The sequence below is a fragment of the Fusarium verticillioides genome, chromosome 8, assembly GCF_000149555.1.
Source record: "Fusarium verticillioides 7600 chromosome 8, whole genome shotgun sequence".
NCBI lineage: Eukaryota > Fungi > Ascomycota > Sordariomycetes > Hypocreales > Nectriaceae > Fusarium > Fusarium verticillioides.
In genome coordinates, this window is record NC_031682.1 from 2,151,714 (window position 1) to 2,177,011 (window position 25,298).

Sequence of the window (25,298 nt, forward strand, 5' to 3'; positions counted from 1 at the left end):
CTTGTTCACATTTGATCGAAGCCATGGCAACTGGCCCATCGCGTTTTATTGCTGTGCATAAAATGGCTAGCTAATGCCGTCACTGCATAAGCGCTGATAGAAGCATCATGGAGGCGAAATGGACTTACGACCTTAAAGCGCATGGTATTCCTTGAGGTGAGTTCACAGGCCATCAATACTCCACCATTCCGCCGCGGTCTTTGAGTCTCGTTTCAACTTCAGATATCTCTGCCCTAGAGTTCTACATAAGTTCGGGACAGGGTGTAGTCATGTAGGAGCACATGCAGGTTCGAATCCTTTGTTAATCATTTCCCTCTCTTGCTCGCCCTAGCTGATAGATAAACTGAATGTGTTTTTCCTTTGTAGTCTTCGTGATTTTACGTGCGCAATATGAGCATTTCGTCGAATCCGTCAGTGGTTGACAAGAAGTGGAGGTTTGTCGATCAGACGTTGAAGAAAAGAATACAGGCGCTTCAGTGCACCTGGTAGTGGTTACCGCCCTATGGTCAACCCTAATTCTATGGACTACTGATGCTAGAGCGCTGTAGTACACGGGCCATCACAAGCTTCACCAATAATCTTCGCTCGCCTGAATCGCCAATGTCATGAGAAGATCATGAGTACTAGTTACGATACTGAGTGACTAAACCCCTTATATTAGGAAGTGATACTCTCAGATTGAGAGCCGTCGTAGACTAATCTCTACCCACCATCCGCCGTCTGTACTCGGGTCACAAGGCAGCCTCATGAGGCCAACGTGCAAGGCAATGCAACGTCAACTCGCCCATCAACAAATCATGCGATATCTGTGCAAGTTGCCTCAGCTGGCTCAAAAAGCCAGGGTCATCGAACATACGGCCAGTGAAGAGATCCAGTTCCATCTGAACCTTCTCGCTTATAAAATGCTTCCGTTCCCATTGGGTCTTGTAGACTAGTCGATGGGCCTCTTCTTGGTCTAACGGCACTATATAGACAAAGGTAGAGCAGGGCCAATTGAACAAAGTTAAGTGGATTTCGATACGGCCATCGTGAGTGTTTCGAACTTCCATAGTGTTCCCCTCCCAGTCATTTGGAAACTGGGGAGATGGTGGGCGGCTTGGGTTCTGCTCATCGCGGTCATGGGGATAATGCTCCATTATTGACGAGTTATTATGACGGAGACTTATGTGGGATGCAGGAAGCTCTGGTGATATCTTTGGCCAGCAGAATGTAGTCGGTGAGAGATATTTACTGGGAGAACATGCTCGCCCTGATTCGACTTTTATAGGTTGGTCCACTGCAATGATGCCGGGTTGGCTTGCGCGCATCAGCCGTCGTTCAATGCTGTAGTAAACCATGTTTCACGGACTACATCGCCCCCATGAGACGTATTGAGCCATTCATTCACAGTAGGCCCTCTACAATTGAATACGAGGTTTAAACATAGGCGCACTCCATGGGCATCATGACTATTGGGTAGGTGAAGGTCACCCCTCAGGATAGAGGTCTTGACCGGCATCTACTAACCGAAGTTAAGTCGGTTATGATTCTGGTTCATGGTGCGCATAGAGATAATTGCAATGAGATGGCATGTGATTGTTTATGACTCCATTGTGACAAACTGACGAAGGACCATCGAGACGGTTTGAATCGTTTCGACGAAAGACATGATTCACTAGTAGAGCATGTCTGATGTGAGTGAATGCCCATGCTAGGCCAGGCTCTAGTAAGCGTATCGTGTAGCGCTTGTGTTTCCTTCCCGGTCAAGCTTCTTGTTGGTCTTAACAAGCCAGATCTTCATAGCCCAGACGCCCGCAATACACATAGTCGCAAAGCCAGCATTGCTTGCCATTCCGATCAGATATCGCGGTCCGTCTGACTTGAGATACAGATACGCAGTGTAAATGTACGAAGCGTTGGCTATAACGTTGACAATTGACAAGCTGACCGACTTCTTCTCAGCTGTCGAGCCAAGCGTTGCGGAAACCCAGCCAAGGATCATTGAGTTGACTGCATATGCACCACTAGCGAACAAGAAACAAGCGATGTACCGCGCAGGCGTATTGAGCGTAACACAAGAGATGATGTATCCGACGAGTGCCATCCCCATACAGGTGGTGATATGCCAAGTTCGCTCGTTGAATCGACCAGAAGACCATCCGGCGAGGTATCCAAAGAAACCAGAAACGAGGTAAGGAGGGCAAGTCAGAACCAGAGTGATGGTGCTGTTAAAGCCGAGGGAGCCGACAACAGTGGGGAAGAAGTTGTTGAAAGAACAAGCAGAAAGATGCATGTTCTGGATAAAGCAGAAGAGCCACAGGCGAGGGTCGCGGATAGCTTGGAAGAATCCAGCTCGGGCTCCCTTACTCTCCTCCAGGCCAACAGTATCGCGCAGCATTCGATCGTGTGCAAGTTGTCGTTCTTCTTCGGTCAACCATCGAGTCGTCAAGGGACTGTCTCCCAGGGTGAAGATTCCGATGATGCCGACTACAAAGGTCAAGACACCTTCAATGATGAAGAGCCACTGCCAGCCCTTAAGTCCGTGGTGTCCATCGATGGTGCCGAAAGTGGCTGCCGCAATCAAGCCGGAGAAGGACGTCGCAAAGATGTTGCCTGAGTATAAGATCGATAGTCGCATAGCAATCTCTTTTCGCGTATAGAAGATCGCCAGTAGGTAAAGGGCCCCAGGATAAAAGGGGGCTTCAGCGACACCAAGGAAGAATCGAACGACGACGAGACCTCTGTAGTCTTTGACGAGAGCGGTGCAAGCTGACACGATGGCCCAGCCCATCATGCAGATTGACATGTACAGCGAGGGACGGACGCGTTTCGAGGAGATGAGCATGTTGGATGGGATCTGCATGAGTAAGTAACTTATCGAAGGTTAGCATCCTCGCAACGAAAGGGGAAGACATTCATCATACCCGACGAAAAGAATCGAGATACATGTGTTGTACTGTGTTCCTTTGAGGCCAAGATGATCTTCAAGACCGTTCAATCGCGCCTGGGCAATAGCATTTCGATCAAGCTACCAACATCAGCACAGTCTCCCCAACAATCAGGACTAAACTCACGTAGTTGAGGAAGTACATTGCCCAAAGAGTAGGCATGATGCGAAAGTCCAATTTGCGAACAAGACGAATCTCAGCTGGATCCGTCTTCTTCACCGCGCCAGAGTAATCTGCCTCTGGGTCAATAAGGACACCAGGCTTCTCAGCTCCATCGGCAACTGACATTTCGACAAAATTGTCTTCAGGCTTTTGCTCGATGCTTCCACGCTTGGAATAGGCAGTCATGATGAATGGTCAAGAGGTTGTAGAGATGAGTTGATTCTGAGGAGGCCAAGAATTGAGTGAGTGATCTGGCATGTTATATATCTTGAGTCTCGTGGCTAGGGGGAGAACTTCTCTTTGGGTGGTTTTCCTGGGGCCCCGGATTCCCCCAGATCAACATTTGCTAGATCCAGTCCAGACCTTGACGCCTCATACTCTCGTGGTTTAGTGGCGGAGGAAGAAAAGACCGATGTTGAAGTGCGGGGGAGCAGCATGGCTGTTGAAGGTGCATGTTGATGATGGGGTTGAGACGCTTGCAATTACTGGATGCAGTTAAAAGGCTTTGGAGAACCTCCTTTGGGGGTCTTCGGAGCGAAAAGTGACTTTATGTGAGATGCTGTTGTCAAGATCATGATATGATATTGGCTTGCAATTGAGCGCCTTGAAGCTTCATCATGCCTCCTTCAATTTTCCTTCTGCAGCATAAAGCGCCATCATACAGGCCTCTACGCTATTGTCTCGGCTTTCACGCGACCAGGACATCAAAACTTTTGAGTGCTCGTCTTAAAGGGCTGCCTGCTAATTCCGATTTGGGCTTGAATATTGTCATGATGCGGCTGAGGATACTAGGATACTTGTCACGATTATCAATCGATATTTGTAGACAGAGCTGGAGGCTCTGGAATCGACCAATGATGGCCGTGGGGTGACTTGACCTGTCGGAGGAACAAATGTCCACGGAGGTTTAATCATCCGCTCCTCGAAGAATGACTCTTGCGATAGTAGTTGCCGACAAAGCTTACTGGCCACTTTTCGCAAGAATAATGGCATCTGTATATTGAAGCGATTGATCTGAGTAAGATGGTTTATATCACTACAGTGCTGAGCATTGGTGACGACTCATCACGCACTCACTTGGTACAGCCCAGCCATGGGTCCGAGTAAAGGCGATTGTCTAATGCGAAGAAAGCAATACCTATCTATCAATTCACGTTGGCAACATAAAGCCCTGGCCTTTCTTTGCGCTATTTTTCTTGTCTCTCTAATTAATTGCATCTCTTGATAAATATCATTGGTTTTGATGTTTGTATAGCAGCTCAAATATATGAACCACCATACGCTCATTGAGAGCGGTCCGTGCAACAACTTGCGCCTGGCCTAATCTGAAGTACTTTGCTTAGGACCACTATTGCTTGGTAGCTCGAAGTCGTTTTGTTAGAAGACTAACACCATGCGCTCCCGATGCGACCGTTGATCTAAACGTTAGCAAGCTCCAACCAAATTCATTTCACGGGCTGTCAAAGCCTACAGCATCAAATAGCAGGAACTATTCGCAGCCTATTAATCTGAAAGTGATTTACTCAATTGCATGATCCTAGTATTACCATTATCATTGTCCGATTTTCTGCTGAATTTTGTCTTTGGATTGGATGCGCAGGGTTTTTTGCCAAAACTTCAAGCCTCATATCCAAGGCGCGAGTTTCTTCACGTCGAGACGTATTTTTTCCTACCAAAGCAAATCATCTATCTCGCAGGCAAGACTTCATCAACATGAGGTGGGCCCCCGATTGACCTGTTGAATTAGCTGATGGCCGTTTGGTCTGTGGTAGTCATGGCTTGGTCGTTTGTGGACTCTGCTGCGCCGACTACAGTTTCATGGATGACGTCCTTTAGGAGGACCCAAGCGAATGGCCAGTGAGGCGTCCAGAAGAATATGAAGACGACCTCGACCGCGCTTGCTCTCTAGATATCGATAGCCTAGACCCCATCCGCCGCATGGAAATGTGTATAGGCAGAGGAAAAGTCCTACCAACAGCCTTTGTACCGCCACAGTCGGCAACTCCCCAAAGCCTGTTTCCCGCAAGCATTGGACGCAAAGCTCACCCACCTGTGACACGATTTATTCGAGTGGACGATCCGAAGTCTTTTCTTATCTACACCGACGGTGCATGCCCTGGCAACGGACAAGCTGAACCTAAGGGAGGATGGGCTTTTGTCTTCGGGCCTCAAGAACGAAACACCACTTCGAGTGTAAACGAACGTCTGCAGGGTCCATTAGGCGATTATGCCAACCCAACCAGCAACAGAGCAGAGCTTCGAGCTACCATCGGCGCCCTTTGTTACAAGAACTGGGCAAGCGTAGGTTTCACTACTCTTGTCTTAGCGACTGATTCGGAATATGTCGTCAAAGGTGCAACAGAGTGGATCCAAGCATGGCTGCGCAGGGGCTAGAGAAAAAGTAGCGGAGCGGTTGTAAGCAATGTGGATATGTGGCAGACGTTTCTCGGGGAGGTACAGAGTAGAGCGTTGGGATGAGTACGGGGTTAAGATTCAGGATTCCGCGGGAGTAGAACACTGAAGCCGATCGGTTGGCGAAGGAGGGTGCACAGCTTAACGAGGAGCTCACCTCCAAAGAGAGACTGGGTATCCCATAGCAAGAAAGGAGCGGGTAAGCTGGCGATGAAGAGCCGAACATGATCTGCTGAAGCAAATCGGGGTCTTGATCACGAGAAACGCTTCTCACCAGCTTCAAGCTTATCCGTCGAGAAGGTTTATTGGCCCTACGTTTCAAGTGCAAGCCGAATATGGAATAAGCTTTAGCTGTTAATATTAAATCACACCATTTTAATTAAGCTTACATAACGATATTTCTGGGCTGAAAAGCAATTCTGCTCAGCTTGACTCGCGCTATTGAGTTTGAGGTCCGTGATTCTACATTAGCGTAACGCCCATTCGGCATGTAAGCTATCTGAATGGTGGCAAGCCACAGGGGGAAAATGATGCGGAATTGCTTGCACTAAAATCACTGGTCTGTCAAATTCGATTCCGCAAATGTATTTCCCACTGCAGTCAAGCATCCCCGTTAGAGTGAACGCAGATGCATTTGGTGGAAATGAGACGTCTTCTCTGGGGAACATGATGGGACCATAAAAAGATAAAAAGATAAATAAAGACTGGATGGGACTTGACTGTACAACCAGACTCGTTCCTTTCGACCTTCATCAACCTCACTTTCTTCTTGTCTCTTTCGGTCACTCATTTAGTTGCTTAAAATCACTGGTCTTCACCATGGTCGCCACTCGTTTCTTCATGCTTTCTTTGGCCGCTGCCGTTGCTGTAGCTGGCCCCTGCAAACCCCAAAGTTCATCAGTCATTTTCTCTGAAACAACTTTCACCACCGCCCTCCTCGAGTCCACTTCCGCCGCAGTGCCCGACGAGACCTCGACTTCCGAGCCAACAAGCACTGCTATCATTGAATCATCGGTAACCTCTGCCGCCGAAACTACAGTGACCACTGCTGTGACAACCTTCACATCGGCTGAGACTACCACCGAGGCAGCCACCGTTCCTTCAGTGGCTGCAGTACCTCCCCAGGGTATCACTTGTCCTGCGGCACACGGGCAGTGCGTTGGCGGTTTCAAGATCGAATGCGGTTACATCATGACCGGGGGTTTCAGTGTCCAGACGGGTTACTTATCGACTCTGGACGACTGTGCTGCTGCGTGTAACGCCAACTCCGGTTGTGCTGGCTTTTCTCACAACGGTGTCAGTTGCTACTTGGTCTCGTCCTCATATACAACTGCACCCGCAGACTGGATTACTGGCAAGAAGGAGGGTTGTGCTCAGTAGATGGATGGGTCTAATCGATCTGTCGTGCCGTCGCGGAATCGCGTTTACCAAGGTGCCATCAGTGGAGTTGAATAATGGGTTCTCATCAGTACCTTTCATGTATATATCTTGCAAAACCCTCTATATACCGAACCACTACATTACTATGGCCAATTCTTGGGCCGTTTATTTGCAATCGACCTTGATCACGATGTTGGGACAGTCCGCTCCCACTCATATCGCCTAACACTTGCAGCAAGAGCATGGATGCCGTTGACTTACATTTAGGGTCCCAGTGGAGATGACAATCTCAGGTACGTACTGGTTTTGGTAGAAAACATTCAAAGAGAAAAGAAGAACCGCGAGCGTAGGAATTCAATGCCTCCTTTCAGAGGTCAAGCACTATTATGTGGGTAGTTTAGCTATAACCGTTAATCTATCTCTTAGCAGCTACTTCTGAATGAGTCCGTGAGCTTGTCATAGTGAGACAGGATAGACCTACCTGAGAGACCGCCATTCACGAAATGCGATAGCAGCATACAGGCAATCTTTTGCTGAGACGTCGACTTTAGAGATGTTTGGCTATGAAACTTGATCCGAAGTTTGCTCTCGATGTTGAGCGATGAAGATTGCTGATGATTTTGACCTGGCATATCTCGGCAGTGTTTACTGCTGGTTGGTGAAGCTTAGGTAGTGAGATCTCAGGCCATACGTAGCATTTGTGCATCGTTTTATGAGTTGAACAATAATCTGTGCATGATACGTTCTATTTTTATCTTCAGCTACCTAAGTATAAACATCACGCACGTCGATATTCGCCACGTTACGTACGACCCGACTGTCTCTGGAGGAATATGCCCAACACGAATGACCAATTGCGTTTCGCGTAGAGCCGCCGACGTTCCAGGGCTTGGGTTGAAAGAGGCGTCTTTGAGCAGCCTTGATTGGTTCTGCTCTGTAAGGCAACTGGTTCGCTGACTGCTTCACCTCGCACCCCAAAACCAACCCCGCTGCACCCCGAAATGCACCTCAAACTCATTAACCTCGATCTGACCCCAAATATCCAATCTTTCAAATAGGTCGATACTGCCAGATCAGATCAACATTTTAATGCGAAACTTTACTATTACAAAAGTCTTTTTCTTTCACAACAAGGTTGGCAGAGTTTGCCGCGTCACCCCTCATGGCCGACTCCCAGCTTGGCCGCGATCAAGATGACGGTGGGGACCCGGAATGTCTGCAACGGACTCAGTCACGAAGAGGGCAACTACCCGCGGGACGCTGGCTCTGGACCGCTGATTTGAGTATTGTTACACCCGTGGCTGACTCTAACAATCGTCAAGAAACACAGCACAGGCCTCGCAGAGCATGGGCGAGAGATGACCTGGGTATCCGCAGGCTCAAAGAGCATGCAGTGGACTCGAAGTATGAGACTTCTTCCGGAAATTACCTACCGAGATATCCTGCGCCGGTATTACCTAGAAAATGTGTCAACCACAATAGCCCATCGGACGTCTTGCCAAGGCCCCCTGCAAAAGCCACGAGGCCAAACGATTCCCTTCCAAGTCCAGCCCGTCCAGTCCCTGGGAGTGAGTCAAAGATGATGCGGCAACCAGAAACTCGACCAATTAGCCAGGATCAACTCGTGGCGGAGGTCAAAAGTATTTATGCCGGCCTGGTTATGGTTGAAACAAAATGCATCGAAGTCGACAAAGCCCAGTCCCCCGAGGAATGTCTCAGCCGTGAAGAATGGCAGCAGCTTATTGCGTTTCATCGCTATCTATTACATGAGGATGATGATCCCTTCAACACCTCATCTTCAAAGACATCGCAGGATTACGAACTTGGAGCTCTCCTATCTGAAGTGTCGCTACGCTCGCGGAGTTTCTGCCGCCTCAATAGCCGGTTGCTACCACTTTTGCAAGCTGCAAAGCGTACCCCTTCATGCGTACAATTTGTCGAGTTCATGACCCTTATTGGCACTCTCTCCGACATACTCAGAAGATACAGTTCCTTACTAGATTTCAAAGACACAATATTGACGGGTTTGTTTGATTTGATCACGTCAATCATCAGAAGGTTGAGCTCGAGATTCAGATCCGCATACGAGGAGCTGAAATGCAGGAACGCATCGACTCAGATAATATTTGAGTTTCCTAATAATATGCGGCATGTCTGTACGACAATGCCCTGGACCATATTGCCTGCACTGCTGGTACTATGGGGTGTTTGTTGGATGTTCATCCTCGGCCCTGGTGATCTTGAGCCTGAAAAGTTCAAAGCGCCTGTTCCGACGTTCTCACCAGCTCCAGCTGCCTATGACTTTTTTGACAACTCGGACCAAGCGTACTACAATTGTAAGTTGTTCTGGCTGCTTCACTTAGGGACTTCTAACATTCAGCAGTTGGCCTGCAGAGCTTTTTTATGCCCGAAACTAGTACGACAGGCTTTGAGCACCCTACTATCGACAGCCTCCCGTTCGACAACGATGGCGCCGGTGTTGATCCCATATACTTGGTTCAAGCTGCTCCTCAAGATCCAGTCTTTTTGTCTTTTGACGTGTTACCGAGGAACAGTGCAGGGATTATGGAACCGTCGTCGAAAGAAGGGATCACTGAAGCACTGCCAGCTGCTGTCACTCCAGATTCAATACTACAGTCCTACGGAGCCACGAACAGCCAAGAGCCATTAAATGCAATGGTTAATGTTGCATCGGTTGATCAGGGAGTTCAAAATACTGGGTACGTAATTAAAAACCTAGGTGGTGTCACATCAATTACTAAACTCAAATGCAAGCAGTGTCCAGAAGAGCACATCTTCCTTTGTATGTCCGAAATGCCAGCAGACATTTGCAACATCCTTTACTCTCAACCGACATCAGAAAGAAGCGCACAAGGATGCAGCATCCAGCCCTGAACAGTCGTTTCCATGCCCGAACAGAGGCTGTAAGAGGTCAGAGGGAGGGACTTCCTTCCCACGTCTTTATAATCTGAGAAGACATCTTCATATTTGCAATCACGATCCGAAGGCTTCGACCTCATCGGCCGAGTCGGACGGCACAGAAGAGCAGTCAGTGTCTCATCCAGTTTCAACACCCGCCCCACCTGCTAAGCTACAGCCTGCCGAGCCACTATCAGATTGTTCATCGGGAGAGAGCAGCGCTAGAAAAAGGTCGAGGTCTGAAAATGATGGGGAGGAAATCGGTGATGACTGGAGCGAGGAATCATTGCTGAGAGAGATGAAAAAGAAGCTCAAGCGAATGGCTCAAGAGGTCAAAGAGAAGGAAGATGCATATCTCCGGGCTCGGGAGGGGCTAGAATCCATTCAAAAGACCATCCAAGTCATGGAGGACTCGCTCCGAAAGTCCTAGTCGGCGTTTGACTCATCGCTCCGAGGAGGTCAGGCTCAAAAATTGATAGGATGGAAGATCAGATCAGATGGATTGTTTTTGTGAAAGATAACCACATATGTAGCGCTCACTAGACTAGACTAGGTAACCACTTACGGATATCTAAACGCTGAATATTCCCTCATTCGTTATTCGACATGTCAGACGATGGATCGACATGCCGGCTTTGCATCTTGAACGTGGGATTGCCGCTGTCTATCTGTTAGCTGACCTCTGTCTGACTGAAAGCGTCAGACTGCCTCCACAAGATCCCATCGATCTGCCACTAAACCGAGTCTCAAGTATTTTGTCCACCGCTAGGCTTGGAAATCTCGTGGATCCCGCTTATCCACATGGCAGGCGAGGATTGCAGAAATGTGATATATCATCGGTCCAGTGGCCAAAATGAGCTTGCCTCGGCGTTACGACTGGGTACGACAACGCTACTGCAACTGACAACTTTGCAGCCAAATGCCGACTTTTCTGATCATGCAAGCTCGGCATGAAGCAAGGTGAACCAACAAAGTTCGTTGAAGGATGCATGCAATTCCGGTGGGAGTCGTAAACTTTGGAACCAACAACAAACACTAGCATTCAGTTCGGCCACATGTGCTTTCCGGAGCAGAACCGAGTTAATATAAAACTTGACCGCACGTGCGGGAGCGGACCGGAGGCTATCCGGAGCTAAACAACATATCGCAGAAGAGCCACTAGCAGTTGCAAAGTATTCGTAATACTCATGTACGCAGCACGCGCCAAACCGCAAAAGGACGGTCTGCAAGGTTACTGCCTGGATTTTCAGGGCACACTAGACAAGACCATGTTACTCTACAGCGGCGATGGGGATGGGGTTTGTATTCCATCGTTGGTGAGTGATTTTATTTAGACGAGGGCGTACGATTGAGCCTATGCTTGATTGCTGCAACGCATGCGCATACCCACTTGTTCCCAGCAAGAGGGTCCTGGAGTGCCTCTTGCAGGTGGTAGCCAGATAGATTGCGGGCATATTTTGCGGGCTTCCTTTGACAGCTGATTTAGTGGTGTAATATTAGATATGCCCATGTTGTTATCCGTGTACACGTCGCTTGGCATACCAATCGTATGAGATTGGGTTAATTAATCGTACTGGATAGTGAATACGGTTAAATATTAAATTGGATTACATCAATTGGCAATGATCGCACAATTGCCCCGTCGTTATCATTTCCTCATACCACTATCATTAGCTCGGCACTAAACAGCAGCCACCAGAGAATGGTCATGCTATTTTCAGAGCCGTTTGCACTAGAGCAAATTTGCCCCAGTCATAAACCCTGTCCCTGGCTAGCAAAGGTAACGGACTCTCCAAGGACTTGGACAGGCGGGATTGAATGGCAGCAAACAGACGTGTCGGGCTCTCATTTGGCTCGATTTGCTTGCAATCGTCTGTTGAGCAGTGAAGCATCGAACAAGGCACTAATTGCCGCTTTATCGTCATGTCATACCGATCCGAGTCAGTATCAGATGTTAAACCAATGCTGACGAAGCTATATCATTCTGGCAAGGTCAAGGGTCTGTCGTCAAGCCTCACCCGCCAGCCCGCAGCTAGAAACAATTGGTGCCGCTGAAGAAAACCGTTGCTCTAGGGATTACGGCCTAGTCTCAGGGTTAGCCACCTGATGCAATCAGTGAAGGGTACTCCGTAATGGTGGTGGTCTGCGTAACTGTCACCAGTTCTTTACATGGTTCTGTCCTTTTCATTCGGTTTCTTGGCCTCATTTGTTCTAGTGGCCGTTGTTACCTTTCTCCAGTGTTTTACGCTGATCAGGAAGGCTTGTAGATACGACCCTGTTTCTGGATGCACAGTAGCATTGAGCTTGGCGGTACCGAGGTTCTGGCTCTCGTGACAGGCGGTGCTGTAACATTCAGAGTGTCATCAGAAAAGAAGGTGTACAGTAGCTCCGGTAGCGCATGGAATCAACATTGAGTTTGGTTAACATGCTTCACACAAGTTTCGACGATGATTCAGAAAAGCTTCGTCGATCGGAAGCTACTGGTAGAATGAGTGTGATTTAAGCTGCATGACCCCATCTCGAGCCATAACGTTTCATGTGTCCACTTGATAGTAGTGATCAATCAGCGCCAACTGACTTGATTCTAGTCCGCGTTATCACCGAGGATCCATCCTGAATGCCACTTATTGGTTCTAGAAACGTATTGGTATTTTTATTGAAACATAAGAAACGTGAACTAAGTTCGTAAGTGCTAGAAATCAAGCGGTATCAAAGCTGCTAAAACATGGATATCCCTTCTACTCCGTAACCTTTTGTTCATGGTATCGACCTCGTGTTGGAGTCCTGATGGCTCATCGAGTCTGCGCTCGTGACACTTCCTGTGACAGAGGTGCTATTGAGTGACTCCATCTTTGCCATCTTCTTCCTCTTTTCAAACTCGTCCAGCAATGCATGGATCGTGCCCAATGGAAACTCGTGTATCAAGGGTCTTGTAGATGCGGGGCAGACGTTTGACTCGTGATCCTTGAACTCCTCCATGGCAAGATTGACTCGTAGTAATTGTTTCCACGAAACAATCGCATCACCAATCAGAAAGGTCGGTACCCTGGCCATGGCCATCTCTTCGAGGATCCAGCGGCGGTGGAAGAAGTTCCTGTTGAGAAAGTCTGCAGTTCCAATGGCAGCGTCGCTTTGGGGGTCGAATAAGTGGATAATGGGAATTGCCCACTCGTGATGCGGTGAGTAGTTCTCGGGGTGTTCCTCTCTATCGCCAGGTTCCTGCCACGTCTCGGGCATTGCACTGTCAAATGCTTGGATGAGCTGGATACCGAGATCTGTCTGCGGTATCTTGAGTCCCACCCAGCCCACTACCATCTGCGCGCGCTGGTACACGTGGTACATGATGACTCTGCTCTTGGAGTTCTCCCTCGAGTCCATCGAGTTGATGCAGATGCAGTCGATCCATACCCGCAGCTTCGGCCTGTTGTCCACCTCTCTCCCGCCGAAATGCCTGAGAAGGCTCCTCAGCCAATTCGGTGATTTTCTGTCCCTGCCCAAACTTTCGCTCGATTTGCTCACGGCGGGGTAGAAAACGGCTCGGACATGTTTGAGGGCGAGGGCGATGTGAACGGGGACAGGAATGGGATTTCGGTCGAGAATAATTCTGTCTTGATCTGCGGGGTCGCCGAGCAGTGAGGAGATGGCGATGAATTCGACGTCTCGGCTTAGAGGGAGGGTGATGAGGCGACAGATGACCTGGTCATTGACTGAGTTTGCCGGTTCAATCTCCAAGAAACGGACCTCGTCTTTGGAGGTGCTCAATCTGGAGTAGTTGATCCTTGAACGTCGTAATTCGGATGCCATTTTCGTATGGTGATGCGCCGGTAGGTAGGTAGGTAGCTAGCTACGCCTGCAATGGACAGTCAATTAATGCGAACCTCCGTGACGGGCTGTTGGTTTGTCCGTCTGTTGGTTGTTGGTTGTTGGTTCGTTCGCGTATCTCTTATGCACGTCGATGTGTCAGGAAGGTGAATGACAGTCCACTCTCGGCACTGCTTGTCAGCAACATGTAAGGATAAACCCAAGAAGATGGTTCAGAGCAGGCAATTCTTTTTTTCTTCCCTCCTCCCCCTGTCCAAGCTCCCACTTTTATTACATCCCCGCCCCCCCTCTCCACTAACTTAGTCTAGACTGCCCCTAGGAACCATCCCCGGCACGCATACGGAACCGTCCTCGGAGACCATCTCTAGCGTCGAGCCCGTACAGTACACTCCCTCCCTCCCTCTGCTCAGCAATGCTAATCAAACCGGACAAACAGACCAGATACAAGAATCAGGCCTACTACGTAGCTAGTGAGTATCAACCAACAGCCAACATGCAGGTCAGTGGTGGAGTTGCAAAGTCCCTTAAACCCCGTATCTTCCGCTCCCACTCTCTTTCAAAAAGTAGCCAGTCCCCTACCAGGCCGGCCTAACTTAAACCATCGTTCACGTAGACGAACAGCTTGTTTGCTACCCCAAAGTCCGAATCTTTACCTTGCGGCCTAAACGAAAATCCTCATACGCAAAATGGTACCCAGCCTAATCACACCGCCTCCGAGCCGCTCTGGAGAAGCCACACCAACAAAAGATGCCTGTCTGTACCCGGTCAATGGCGCCGAACCCGAGGGTCACTGGATACGACTTCCAGAAGCGCTGTTCTCGTCAATTATGGCAGTGGAACCAGAAGTCAATCCCTTGTACAAGACATCGAAAGCTTTATCAGACGAATGGCTGAAAACGTAAGTCAGTCCACTTCATTTTCACTGGGTGAAGGGTTCAGCTCCGCCCATCTCGGTAGTGTTTGAGACATTGCTCGCTAACAGCCCTATTATACAGTGCATTGCGGATGAGCGACAAGACAGCGACCGTCTGGAGTCGGCTTGACATTGCCTACATGAGCGCAATATGCGCGCCGCACGCTGATCTCGAAACACTTAAACTGATGAATGACTGGAATGGATGGGTCTTTGCATTCGATGACCGTAAGTCAAGCAAACACAACTGCGACTCCAATATTCTATCTAACACGGCCCGCGCCGCTTCTGCATACAATTCCACGGCTGAGAAAAAGTGGCTTCCGCTAACAGAACAATAGCCTTTGACGAGGGAAAATTTGCCAATGACCCCATCAAAGCAGCTGAAGAAGTCATCTATACACTCTCGACCCTCGATAATATCCATCCCGTTGTCTCACCCGACGAGAACCCACTGCGACATACCCTCCAATCCTGCTGGATGCGTTTCAGAGAGCGATCTAGCCCGAGTCTACAGTACCGATGGAAGAAGCACCTTACCATGTACTGTGTCGGCGTGCTGCAACAGGTTGGCGTCCAGCATAGGGCGACACGGCCTACAATCGAGGAGTACATGGACATGCGCGCTGGTTGCGTAGGAGCTTACCCCTGCATTGGGCTCATGGAGTAAGTATCGACCGTGCCCTACCATCTTATTGATTGCGATCCGCGGTTTCAGTCGCTGCACTGTAAATGTCACTGTAAAAACACCAAAGTCCACAAGCGTGGTTGGAAAACTCTTCTAAGTTTGTTGGCGGTTTCACCTTCGCCTAAGGCTATCCTGGTTCTGGCCAAGCCTGCAAGCAATCATTCCACGGTAGTTCGACTCGATTGGCGCCCAATTGGCCACTGAGCGAAAAAGTTCCAGGCGTCGCAGTCAGCCAATTACAGCGACAGAACATCACTAACTGGGCCATTCAGGTTTGCCGAAGGCATCGATATCCCCCAATACGTCATGGACCATCCCTCAATGCAGGCGATATCACGAATCACATGCGATTTAGTCACATTGTAAAACCTTCCAGAACCCTTCCATTTTCCCCGCTAACAACGGCAGACAAAACGACTTGTGCTCGTACCGAAAGGATTTGATCCAGGGTGAAGAGAGTAACATCATCTTCATCCTGAAGGATCAGGGCATGACTGATCAGCAAGCGGTTGACCAGATTGGGGAGATGCTCTATGACTGCTACCGAAGATGGCACATGGCCTTGGCGAATCTGCCGTTCTGGGGTGAGGGCATTGACAGGGATGTCATAAAGTTTGTCAATGGATGCCGAAATATCGCACTCGGTAACCTTCACTGGAGGTACGTGCAGCCGCCCCCCTCTCAATTGACTGACTTTGATATGCTGACGAGATCAACAGTCTATACACGTTCAGATATCTTGGCAACGATGGTCCAGAAGTAAAGAGGACTCGCATGATGAAGCTCCCTTAGGTGAAGAATTAATTGTTGGGGACGTGGTGAGAAGCGAGAAGCGAATTGCGTGGAATGATGTCGTAAGCTGACCCTTCAGGCGAGAACAAGGGGGTTTTCGCTTCTAGAAGGAAAGGGTCAAACCCACTTTAGATACCCGTATACGAGAAATTGACTTCTGTTTCAATTGGTTCATCTTTTCATTCCAGTAACTGTGGCTTTCGTCCTGTACATGCGGTTTGGAAAGCGGGCTGTGAGTCTTGGCTCTTGGTTGTTGGTTGTCGGTAAGACGGTTTGGATGAGGAACGCTGACTATCTCCGAATTCGTTCGATCTTGGAGATATCTTCATATTTTGAGATATCTCGTTTGTTGGTTCTCAATGCTCAGATCAACAATTCCAATGAGAGACAATGTCGTAGATCGTAGATTGCCTTACAGACGAGATAGGTTTTGAAGTCGCCTCTAGAGTTGATGCTGATCTCGTTGCCAAAACAGCCAACTCCGACCTCCTGCAGGAAGGGGCATCAATCTGTGACAAACAAGAAGCCGAGTCATGTCGTATTTATTTCTGTCACAATCGTAGAGAATTAAGCAAGAAGAGCACTAGGGACACAGGGTAATGGGTTTATCAACTAAGTGATCCAGTAACTGTGATCCGTATAAGACTTTCCAACCAGGAGTTGTGTATCCTCCACAGACTTATGCCAGATCCACAAATGACAATTCAACTACGGGACCAAGTTTTATAGAGCCAATTCATCAAATGTAAGACCAAAAATAAGAACATACATAGTATTAGATATATACCAGACATTGCAAAAAGACATCCAAACGACGCAGGCCTGATTCGAACAGACGCCTCCGAGGAGAATAGATTTCTAGTCTATCGCATTAGACCACTCTGCCACTGCGCCTTACGTAATGGATATCAGGGACTGCAGAACATGCGACTCATAGTCTTCCAGACACTGTAAAACGAAAGCAGCTGGTATTATTCTCGTTCATTTTGGCCAATTATCAATAAGTCTTGTTGTTATAGTGTGGTTGACCTGTATTTGGTGGTGCACTGCTGGCATAGCTATGGGCACGTCATCCAACTCTCAAGCAAAAACTTCAAAAAGGTGGAGTGATATCTCTTTCCCCAACGGTGACACCAACCAAGAAGTGGAGCGTGAAAATCCAAACAAATAGATCAACCAGACTAAGATAATTTCCTTTTTAACTATATTAGCTATCTCTTTGGCTGGAGAAGCTGACCCAAGAACCGGCTCTTGCTGTCACGGTTGCTTATCCCTTTCGATATCAGGATACCCTACATCACCAACAAGAGCAAAACAAAACCCAAGATCAAGAATGTTTTGCCCAAGGTATTAATACAACACGGCGAACGTGGATAATAACAGTCCATGGTTTATTCAGAAATCAACATGTTGTGACAACGAGTAAGTAGATGTCTCATCCTACGCGGTTCAAACATTGTCTACCTGTTATCACTGTCGATGCAGGTTTGGTTCAGCAAACAATTCCTTGTCCTGTCAGCAAGACCTAGGTCGCGAATACAATCATTGAACAACCACCATTTCGAAAGAACCTGGAGTCAAAGGCGGCAGACAAAGATTGCGGCTATAGACGCTCATCTCATCCCAACATTCAGGCTGCCGCGGTTATTACCCAAAGCAGTCTAGCCACCCAATCATTAAGCTTTCGGCTCATCGAAGTCATAGCCGAGATCCATCCCATGTGATATCGTCAGATTCAACGGCCGCCGGAGAAAACGCTCGATTCAATTCACTTTACTCCATAGACCAAGTCAAAAGGCCCGATACTTATGAACAGCATATTTACCGTGCCGTACGGAGTACTCACGATCTCATCTGGTGCGTGAAAAGGACCGATGTGACCTGATGAGCTAAGCCCAGGGGAGCATCTCGAGTGCGGGGATGACGGGATGATCAGCGAACCTACCCCAGAAACGTCATGAGGCTAAATCGCGTTTTCTGGGGTTGAGGTTGCCATTGGTTACGGAGGTTCGAGATTCTCGGCGTAATTAATTCGATAGTGCTGTCGGAAATATGCAGGACGTGACGGTTTCGTGATGGGGAATGATTCCGCGTCTTTTTGAGTTGGATATATAAGTCACATCACTCTGCTAGGGATCTGCATAATCAACAGTCCTCTTCGTCTATCGTTATTCACTGCCATTCTTTCTTCCGGCATTTACTGAGAATGTTTACTCAGATCTTGTATGGCCTCACGGCCTTATCTGCCCTCCAAGGTCAGGTCACTGCATCACCAGGCGGTTCCAGCCTTGATCGCTTCATTTCCAAAGAGGCCGACATCTCCATCAAGGGCGTGCTTGCCAATATTGGCGCCGATGGCAAGCGAGCCCAAGGCGCTGCACCTGGCGCCGTTGTAGCAAGTCCATCGAGAACAGATCCAGACTGTAAGTCAATATTCTTGATAGTATCGCAAATGGATGACTGAGACGTTTTCTAGACTGGTACACATGGACCCGAGACTCCGCCTTGACATACAAAGTCCTTGTTGAGCGCTTCATTCACGGAGACAAGTCTCTCCAGCGCAAGATCGACGAATATGTCTCTGCCCAAGCCAAGCTCCAGGGCGTCACCAACCCATCTGGCGGCCCCGAGTCAGGCGGCCTTGGGGAACCCAAGTTTCACGTCAACCTCACAGCTTTCACAGGATCCTGGGGTCGTCCTCAACGAGATGGCCCTCCTCTGAGAGCTACTGCATTGACGCTGTACGCCAACTGGCTTGTTTCTCACGGCGACCGCTCCAAGGCCGTCAACAAGGTTTGGCCTGTCATTGAGAAGGATCTTGCATACACCGTCAAGTTCTGGAACAGAACCGGTTACGATCTTTGGGAGGAGGTTAACGGATCTTCGTTCTTCACCCTCTCTGCTTCACATCGTGCTCTGGTTGAGGGAGCTGCTCTTGCTAAGAAGCTTGGCAAGTCTTGCTCCGACTGCGCAACCAACGCCCCCCGTGTTCTCTGCTTCATGCAAAGCTTCTGGACCGGCAGCTACATCGACTCGAACATCAATGTCAACGATGGCCGCAAGGGTCTTGATGCCAACTCCATTCTGTCTTCTATTCACACCTTTGATCCTTCTTCGAAGTGCACAGACTCTACCTTCCAGCCTTGTTCTTCAAGGGCTCTTGCGAACCACAAGGAAGTAGTGGACTCTTTCCGCTCCATCTATGGTGTCAACAAAAACAGAGGTAAAGGTAAAGCTGCTGCTGTCGGTCGATACAGTGAGGATGTGTACTACGACGGTAACCCTTGGTACTTGGCTACTCTTGCTGCTGCCGAGCAACTGTACGCTGCTGTCTATCAATGGAACAAGATCGGTTCCATCACAGTTGATAGTGTGTCGCTCCCCTTTTTCAGTGACCTTGTACCAAAGGTTTCCAAGGGAACCTATCGCAAGAACAGCAAGACATACAAGGCTATTATCAAGGCTGTCACTTCATACGCTGATGGCTTTGTCGCCGTTGTGCAGACCTATACTCCCAAAGATGGCTCCCTCGCAGAGCAGTTCGATAAGTCTACTGGAACTCCCAAGTCAGCTGTTCACCTAACCTGGTCCTACGCCTCCTTTGTCGGTGCTGCCGAGCGTCGTACTGGCGTCGTTCCTCCAGCTTGGGGCGAGAGCAACGCCAACAAGGTGCCTGCTGTTTGCGAAGCAGCTCCAGCCTGCGACACCACCATCACGTTCAATGTGAAGAACGTTGATGTCACGTCGGACCAGAAGGTTTACATTGTTGGCGGGATCACTCAACTTTCCAACTGGGCCCCTGCTGACGGCATTGCGCTTGAGGAATCCACGAGCACCAAGGGCTTGTGGACTGTGAAGGTCAAGATTCCATCTGATACCAGCTTTGAGTATAAGTATATAAAGAAGACGAGTGATGGAACTGTTACATGGGAGAGTGACCCCAATAACAGTGCGGCGACGGGCAGCAAGTGCGGAAGCAGCAGTACCATCAACGATGAGTGGAGGTAGAAGTTGGTGTGATGAAAGTTGTAAATAGTTTTTGTTTAAAGTTTGATAGATGTAAATGGTTCTACGATAAGATAAGAGCCAAAATAATGCTCCGGTTCGATCTTGTTATATTGACTGGTCACAATTACTTTGTTACTACTGGTATCCTTTCCCTCATCACAATAACATAAGATGACGCATCTCATGTTTAGCCCCGCGGAGGAAGATTGCACAATCTTGATATCTTCAGTGTTGAATTCGTCAAGCTGTTGGACGACTCAACGACTGTTACGGCTACTCGGCACTTTGAGTTTGTGATCTATCGCTTGTCAAGAGTATCGCAGACGGTATCAGTAAAAAGTGGCTTAAAAATGCGCGTCCCAGACCCAGTTGCAGCATATCAACGATTTGCGAATTGCTGCATGCCATCTGCAATTACATCTGAAGGATTCGAAGCGAAAGCTTATAGCCACAGGCTCACACAAGTGCATGCAAACAATCCTGTATTCATTAAGCATAGATAAAGGAAGTGTGACCCATAAAAAGACCCAGTGTTCAAAACTTTAATGCAACGTCTATCCTCGAGTTTTGCAGTTGGTACAGTAGTCCATAATGACAGTACATGAGTTGGAAAGGCGTATATGTCCGCAGATATCAACCCCGTCATTCTCCTTAGCACTCTCGCGACTAGAAAACCCTCTGTTAGCATGGATCAGATCCCCAGGGGACTTTAGCTTACGCTTCTTTGATGTCAGAACCTTTCATGCCAATACCGTAATCGTCACACTCAAATTTGGCAATGCATGCCGCTTGGCCGAAGGATGCTGCAACAAGGATACCTTTGGTTGAGCGGCTGTAGCGAGAAGCATAGTCACTGTAAATGGTATCATCCTCAAACTTACTGATCGCTCTGTCGCAAGCTTCACGAAGACCTTTCTTGGACAGACCATCACCAGTGCCGCATTGTCCACCCCCATCATTATCTACAGCCGTCTGACTCGGCAATGGAGTAGACACTGTCGAAGGTTCACCTACGCCGACTGACTGGGTGATCTTTGGGATGCCTGGGATGTTGATATAATCGAGTACGTAAGCTGACCAGACCAAGACCGTCCCGTCTGTCGTGGTGGTGATGGGTTGCTGGATAGGCTCATCGGTGATGGGGCCAGTCTCAGGTGCTTCAGTGATTTGTGATGGAAATTCTGTGTATGCGGTGCACTGGTCGTCAAACAAGCTAGTCGTTGCGTAGTAACCCTCACCCCTGACGGTAGTTGAGCACTGGCAATATGGCGTCTCAACTGCAGGGCCGCCGTGGATGACACATGGGAAGTAGGTGCGAGTCGCCTCTTCATCGGTAGATACTGGCATGCCAGTAGTATCGCTAGTGCCTCTGGTCTTGGTCATCAACGTGCTGGGGACTGTTGTGACTGAGTATGTATCAGAGGCTGTTGTGAGAGTGGCAGTTGCTTCTGTACTCGAAGTCAAACTGTCAGAGTGAGTAGTCGTAGAATCCTCAGAGGTGGCGGTAGAGACTGCTTCTTTATCGGTCAGACTAGTCATGGTTGACTCCTCTATCGTGGTTGAACCAGAAACAGTGGCTGTTTCAGTATCATTCCAACCATCATCATCACCAAAGATCTCCGCCCATTGCGCTTCCAGAATTGCGACTATCTCTGGATCAACATCAGCGGTGTAAGCATCCTCTGGAATGACAACGGCGGGATTGGTGTTTCGAACGCCAGCCCAAATGAACTCCGATGTCAAAGTCACGGTTTCTGTGGCTTGTGTCTTCGTGGCACAGCTGACGATTGTTGGACAGTCGCCAAACTCGGTCCTAAGCAGTATAGTCAGTTACCTACTAATGTGTCTGAGAAATACACTTGTACATACATAATTTGGGTTCCGTCTGAGGCCATGTATGAGATGGTCTTTGTACAGTCTGGCTGTGTTGCGGCTGTGCATTCCTCGGAAGTTGGCTCTTGAGTGGTTGAAAGTACTGTAGATTGGGCTGCAGACCTGTAACCTTCCTTAGTTGAGGCGTCATCATCGTCGTCATTGTCATCGTCGTCTTCATTCTTGTCCCCAGGCTCATTCTCTGGGACAGGGTTGGCCGTCGGAGCAGGAGGTTTTGCTACGCCGCCACCTCCCTTACCGCCATGCAACTTCCAAAACCAGCCGAAGGGAAAGATAACAATGGCGGCGCCATTGTCATCAGTGGTGGTAGTGGTGCCAGTGGACGAGATGTAGTCTTTATTCTGCTCAGGAACATATGTTGCCACTGTCCCATCCGTCCCTGTGACAATGCCATCTTCCGAGGTCACAGTCGGGAAGGCCTGGCCACCCGTGGTTATCGGTTGCTGGGGAGATCCTGACGTCTTCTCACTGACTAGAGACTTGCGGTCGGACTTTGTGACTCCATCTGGTTTCTCGACAGTGATCGTGAGCTGGGAGGTGTCTGTCGAGTATGTCGGAGCTGTTAGACTTTCCAACCCGGTAGCATCAGATTCAGTTGCTGATTGGAAACTCTCATAGGTTTTAGAAGTTTCATCGGATGGGGTAACGGCTTTAGAAGGCTGGCCTGTAGTCTCCAGATCACCCTCCGATCGGTCTGTAGTAGGTGTTGATTCATATGTGCCAGTGCTTTCTTCTGACAATGTCGTGAACGATGAAGCTGTAAGATCTTTGGAATATTGCGAGGTTTCGCTTCGAAAAGTTTCCGTCTCGATAGCAGTACTGGGTATCTTAGATTCGGCTTCACCTCTTGAGGTACCAGAGGTACCCGACAAAGTCATTGATGTCGGACGAAGTGAGATCTCTGTAGTGCTTGGCTCAGTGGCCGTACTACTACCGTCGTGTAAGGGTATATCAGGATCAATCGTGGTGCCAGTGGATGGCTCAGTGGCAGCTGGGTTCTCTAAAGACGACTGATATGTAGTTCTGCGAAAAGACTGAATGACTGAAGGAGTGACGGGAAGTAAGTCTGTCCAGTCGACCTCAACCGGAGTGACAGCAGTACTTCCGCTTCCAGGTGATGAGACAGAGATAATCCTAGTTGGATGACTGGGAGGATCAGAGGCTCCATCCCCAACGCTGTTATCTGTAGCGGTATCTGTACTGACGCCAGAGCTCTCTCGCGAGTAAAGCGTAGTGGATTCAACTAATTGACGCGTTGAAGTTGGGAGAAGGAGTCGAATGGAAGTTCCAACAGTACTACCATTGCCGGGCAGAATAGTGCTGGGCAAATTTGTGGCAGCTGGTGGCACCTCAACAGCTTGAGGATACCTCTTGAGCAGATGAGTATCACCAAGAAGATTGGCCTGACAGATTCCTGCCAAAAGACTGAAAGAGATTGCGCCTACGTTCCAGAACGAGGACATGTTGAGAAAACGAGTCACAGTAAGACAATAGGAAAACTTTGAGCGGTTGGATTTAAGTCAGTGATTAAGAAAAGCAAAAGACTATATTAAGGTAAGAGAATGAATGAGTAGAATCAGAGTGTTCAAAAGATGCGGACTTGGGGATCGTGGGATACCAGATACAGCACCATGCTAACGTGGCATTATGGCTCAAAAGACAAGCCAACGACGATCTTACCAACACGCCAATGTTAAGCCAATCTATTCGAGAAATCCACAAGTTTCGTGCTTAGATTACGCGGAGCGTAACGCGCAATGTAACTCAACCCTGTTGACCAATGCTAATGAGGATTTGCAATGTATTTGTGGACCGTTGTTGGTTCCAATAACTTTGCAAGTCCTTTTGATATCAGCGCTCCAGGCAGTCAACCGTGCGAAATATTTGAAACAGAAGAACATGCGCACTATAATCAACTCAACGGGGATATTAGCGCTTTGTTCTGGCCCCTGCATAAATCATCAGGTCACAATACAACGTTTACAGGGTTGTCGACTAACGACTAATAACTAATAACTAATAACTAATAACTAATAACTAATAACTAATAACTAATAACTAATAACTAATAACTAATAACTAATAACTAATAACTAATAACTAATAACTAATAACTAATAACTAATAACTAATAACTAATAACTAATAACTAATAACTAATAACTAATAACTAATAACTAATAACTAATAACTAATAACTAATAACTAATAACTAATAACTAATAACTAATAACTAATAACTAATAACTAATAACTAATAACTAATAACTAATAACTAATAACTAATAACTAATAACTAATAACTAATAACTAATAACTAATAACTAATAACTAATAACTAATAACTAATAACTAATAACTAATAACTAATAACTAATAACTAATAACTAATAACTAGTAACTAATAACTAATAACTAATAACTAATAACTAGTAACTAATAACTAATAACTAATAACTAATAACTAATAACTAATAACTAATAACTAATAACTAATAACTAATAACTAATAACTAATAACTAATAACCAATAACTAATAACCAATAACCAATAACCAATAACTAACAACTAACAACCAATAACTAACAACTAACAACCAATAACCAATAACTAACAACTAACAACTAACAACCAACAACCAACAACCAACAACCAATAACCAACAGACTCAAGATTAGCCTTGTAGATATCCCAGGACCTATAGGTCTGGCACAAGATCAGTAGATATGTCTTCTTCTACCACGAAGCTTCCGGACTTTCGCTCATACTCTGCATTTCCAACTCTTCTTGTCATAAGTCACCTTCGTTCATAGAGAGCTTCGAACAGCAGTCATTTCCGAGTTTTGTTCAAGTAATCACTTCACTGTCTGTTTCTTTACTGTATTTTCTTCATTGGTGGTATAAACTACCTTCCTACTGTTTAACGATATGACAATCGTCGGCCACCTCTGGTTCTTGCTCTGGATGCTCGCTGTACCCATCTCCGCTGCCGAAGCGACTCGAACCACTTCGGTAGGGGATTCCGTTGCTACAGGCACTAGTATTCTCAAGATCTGGGATGTGGACAAAAGTTGCAATGAAGAGCTTAAGTACATGGAGGATTCCATGAGTATTGCTGTCGATATTGTCACCGCCGCTCACTCTGCTCTCAAATTCATGAAAGAGCAGTTACCGAATAAAGAGAAAGATGAGAATCGGTACCAGCGCTGGTCGACCATCTACAAGTCCATTCAAATTTTTTTGGGTTTATGACTAGTGAGCAACCCAATTATCTCAATGAGCTCATAGGTAAACTTCGACGACATTGTCATGGCATGACATTTATAACTAACAAGTTTCAAGATCTCTTTGAAAGGATGGAAAGGGTCATTCCCAGTCAAG

At 47.7% G+C, this 25,298-nt stretch overlaps 8 protein-coding genes and 1 non-coding gene across 10 annotated transcripts; 5 read left to right on the top strand and 4 right to left on the bottom strand.

Annotated features, from left to right (window-relative positions):
- Positions 1–1,702: 1,702 nt before the first annotated feature.
- On the bottom strand, positions 1,703–3,275 carry FVEG_13854 (hypothetical protein; the record flags this gene model as incomplete). The annotated part of the gene is made up of 3 exons (XM_018903202.1): positions 1,703–2,852; positions 2,904–3,007; positions 3,054–3,275. 3 exons carry the CDS (start codon positions 3,273–3,275, stop codon positions 1,703–1,705), a joined length of 1,476 nt encoding a protein of 491 aa, XP_018762247.1.
- Positions 3,276–6,212: 2,937 nt separating this feature from the next.
- FVEG_13853 (hypothetical protein) lies at positions 6,213–7,070 on the top strand. Its single transcript, XM_018903201.1, has one exon. The coding sequence runs from the start codon at positions 6,321–6,323 to the stop codon at positions 6,879–6,881; it is 561 nt and encodes a 186-aa protein (XP_018762246.1). The 5' UTR covers positions 6,213–6,320; the 3' UTR covers positions 6,882–7,070.
- Positions 7,071–8,043: 973 nt separating this feature from the next.
- FVEG_13852 (hypothetical protein) lies at positions 8,044–10,392 on the top strand (the record flags this gene model as incomplete). Its single annotated transcript, XM_018903200.1, has 3 exons — positions 8,044–9,217; positions 9,265–9,601; positions 9,660–10,392. 3 exons carry the CDS (start codon positions 8,044–8,046, stop codon positions 10,228–10,230), a joined length of 2,082 nt encoding a protein of 693 aa, XP_018762245.1. The 3' UTR covers positions 10,231–10,392.
- A 2,033-nt stretch (positions 10,393–12,425) lies between these two features.
- On the bottom strand, positions 12,426–13,799 carry FVEG_13851 (hypothetical protein). Its single transcript, XM_018903199.1, has one exon. It carries the CDS (start codon positions 13,602–13,604, stop codon positions 12,558–12,560), a length of 1,047 nt encoding a protein of 348 aa, XP_018762244.1. The 5' UTR covers positions 13,605–13,799; the 3' UTR covers positions 12,426–12,557.
- Positions 13,800–14,116: 317 nt separating this feature from the next.
- On the top strand, positions 14,117–16,189 carry FVEG_13850 (hypothetical protein). Its single transcript, XM_018903198.1, has 6 exons — positions 14,117–14,520; positions 14,618–14,763; positions 14,877–15,201; positions 15,496–15,585; positions 15,632–15,883; positions 15,943–16,189. The coding sequence occupies exons 1-6, from the start codon at positions 14,309–14,311 to the stop codon at positions 16,013–16,015; spliced, it is 1,098 nt and encodes a 365-aa protein (XP_018762243.1). The 5' UTR covers positions 14,117–14,308; the 3' UTR covers positions 16,016–16,189.
- Positions 16,190–16,827: 638 nt separating this feature from the next.
- FVEG_17622 lies at positions 16,828–16,909 on the bottom strand. The gene has a single exon. It is a non-coding gene; the product is annotated as a tRNA-Ser (tRNA).
- A 331-nt stretch (positions 16,910–17,240) lies between these two features.
- On the top strand, positions 17,241–20,165 carry FVEG_13849 (glucoamylase). 2 transcript variants are annotated; one of them, XM_018903197.1, is made up of 3 exons: positions 17,241–17,437; positions 17,501–18,438; positions 18,492–20,165. In XM_018903197.1, the coding sequence occupies exons 2-3, from the start codon at positions 18,222–18,224 to the stop codon at positions 20,021–20,023; spliced, it is 1,749 nt and encodes a 582-aa protein (XP_018762242.1). In that variant the 5' UTR covers positions 17,241–17,437; positions 17,501–18,221; the 3' UTR covers positions 20,024–20,165. The 2 variants fall into 2 exon arrangements, with proteins under 2 accessions (XP_018762242.1, XP_018762241.1); XM_018903196.1 differs by having other exon boundaries at positions 17,241–18,438.
- A 412-nt stretch (positions 20,166–20,577) lies between these two features.
- On the bottom strand, positions 20,578–23,379 carry FVEG_13848 (hypothetical protein; the record flags this gene model as incomplete). Its single annotated transcript, XM_018903195.1, has 3 exons — positions 20,578–20,689; positions 20,742–21,836; positions 21,893–23,379. 3 exons carry the CDS (start codon positions 23,377–23,379, stop codon positions 20,578–20,580), a joined length of 2,694 nt encoding a protein of 897 aa, XP_018762240.1.
- A 1,466-nt stretch (positions 23,380–24,845) lies between these two features.
- On the top strand, positions 24,846–25,169 carry FVEG_13847 (hypothetical protein; the record flags this gene model as incomplete). Its single annotated transcript, XM_018903194.1, has 1 exon — positions 24,846–25,169. The coding sequence occupies one exon, from the start codon at positions 24,846–24,848 to the stop codon at positions 25,167–25,169; it is 324 nt and encodes a 107-aa protein (XP_018762239.1).
- Positions 25,170–25,298: the final 129 nt, after the last annotated feature.

Bases quoted from the DNA above. Each gene is read 5' to 3' on its own strand.
- FVEG_13853 (XM_018903201.1), top strand. From the start codon at position 6,321: ATGGTCGCCACTCGTTTCTTCATGCTTTCTTTGGCCGCTGCCGTTGCT.
- FVEG_13849 (XM_018903196.1), top strand. From the start codon at position 18,222: ATGTTTACTCAGATCTTGTATGGCCTCACGGCCTTATCTGCCCTCCAA. The intron at 18,439-18,491 runs GTAAGTCAATAT...GACGTTTTCTAG, and splicing joins ATCGAGAACAGATCCAGACT to ACTGGTACACATGGACCCGA.
- FVEG_13851 (XM_018903199.1), bottom strand. From the start codon at position 13,604: ATGGCATCCGAATTACGACGTTCAAGGATCAACTACTCCAGATTGAGC.
- FVEG_13850 (XM_018903198.1), top strand. From the start codon at position 14,309: ATGGTACCCAGCCTAATCACACCGCCTCCGAGCCGCTCTGGAGAAGCC. The intron at 14,764-14,876 runs GTAAGTCAAGCA...ACAGAACAATAG, and splicing joins GGTCTTTGCATTCGATGACC to CCTTTGACGAGGGAAAATTT. The intron at 15,586-15,631 runs GTAAAACCTTCC...TAACAACGGCAG, and splicing joins ACATGCGATTTAGTCACATT to ACAAAACGACTTGTGCTCGT.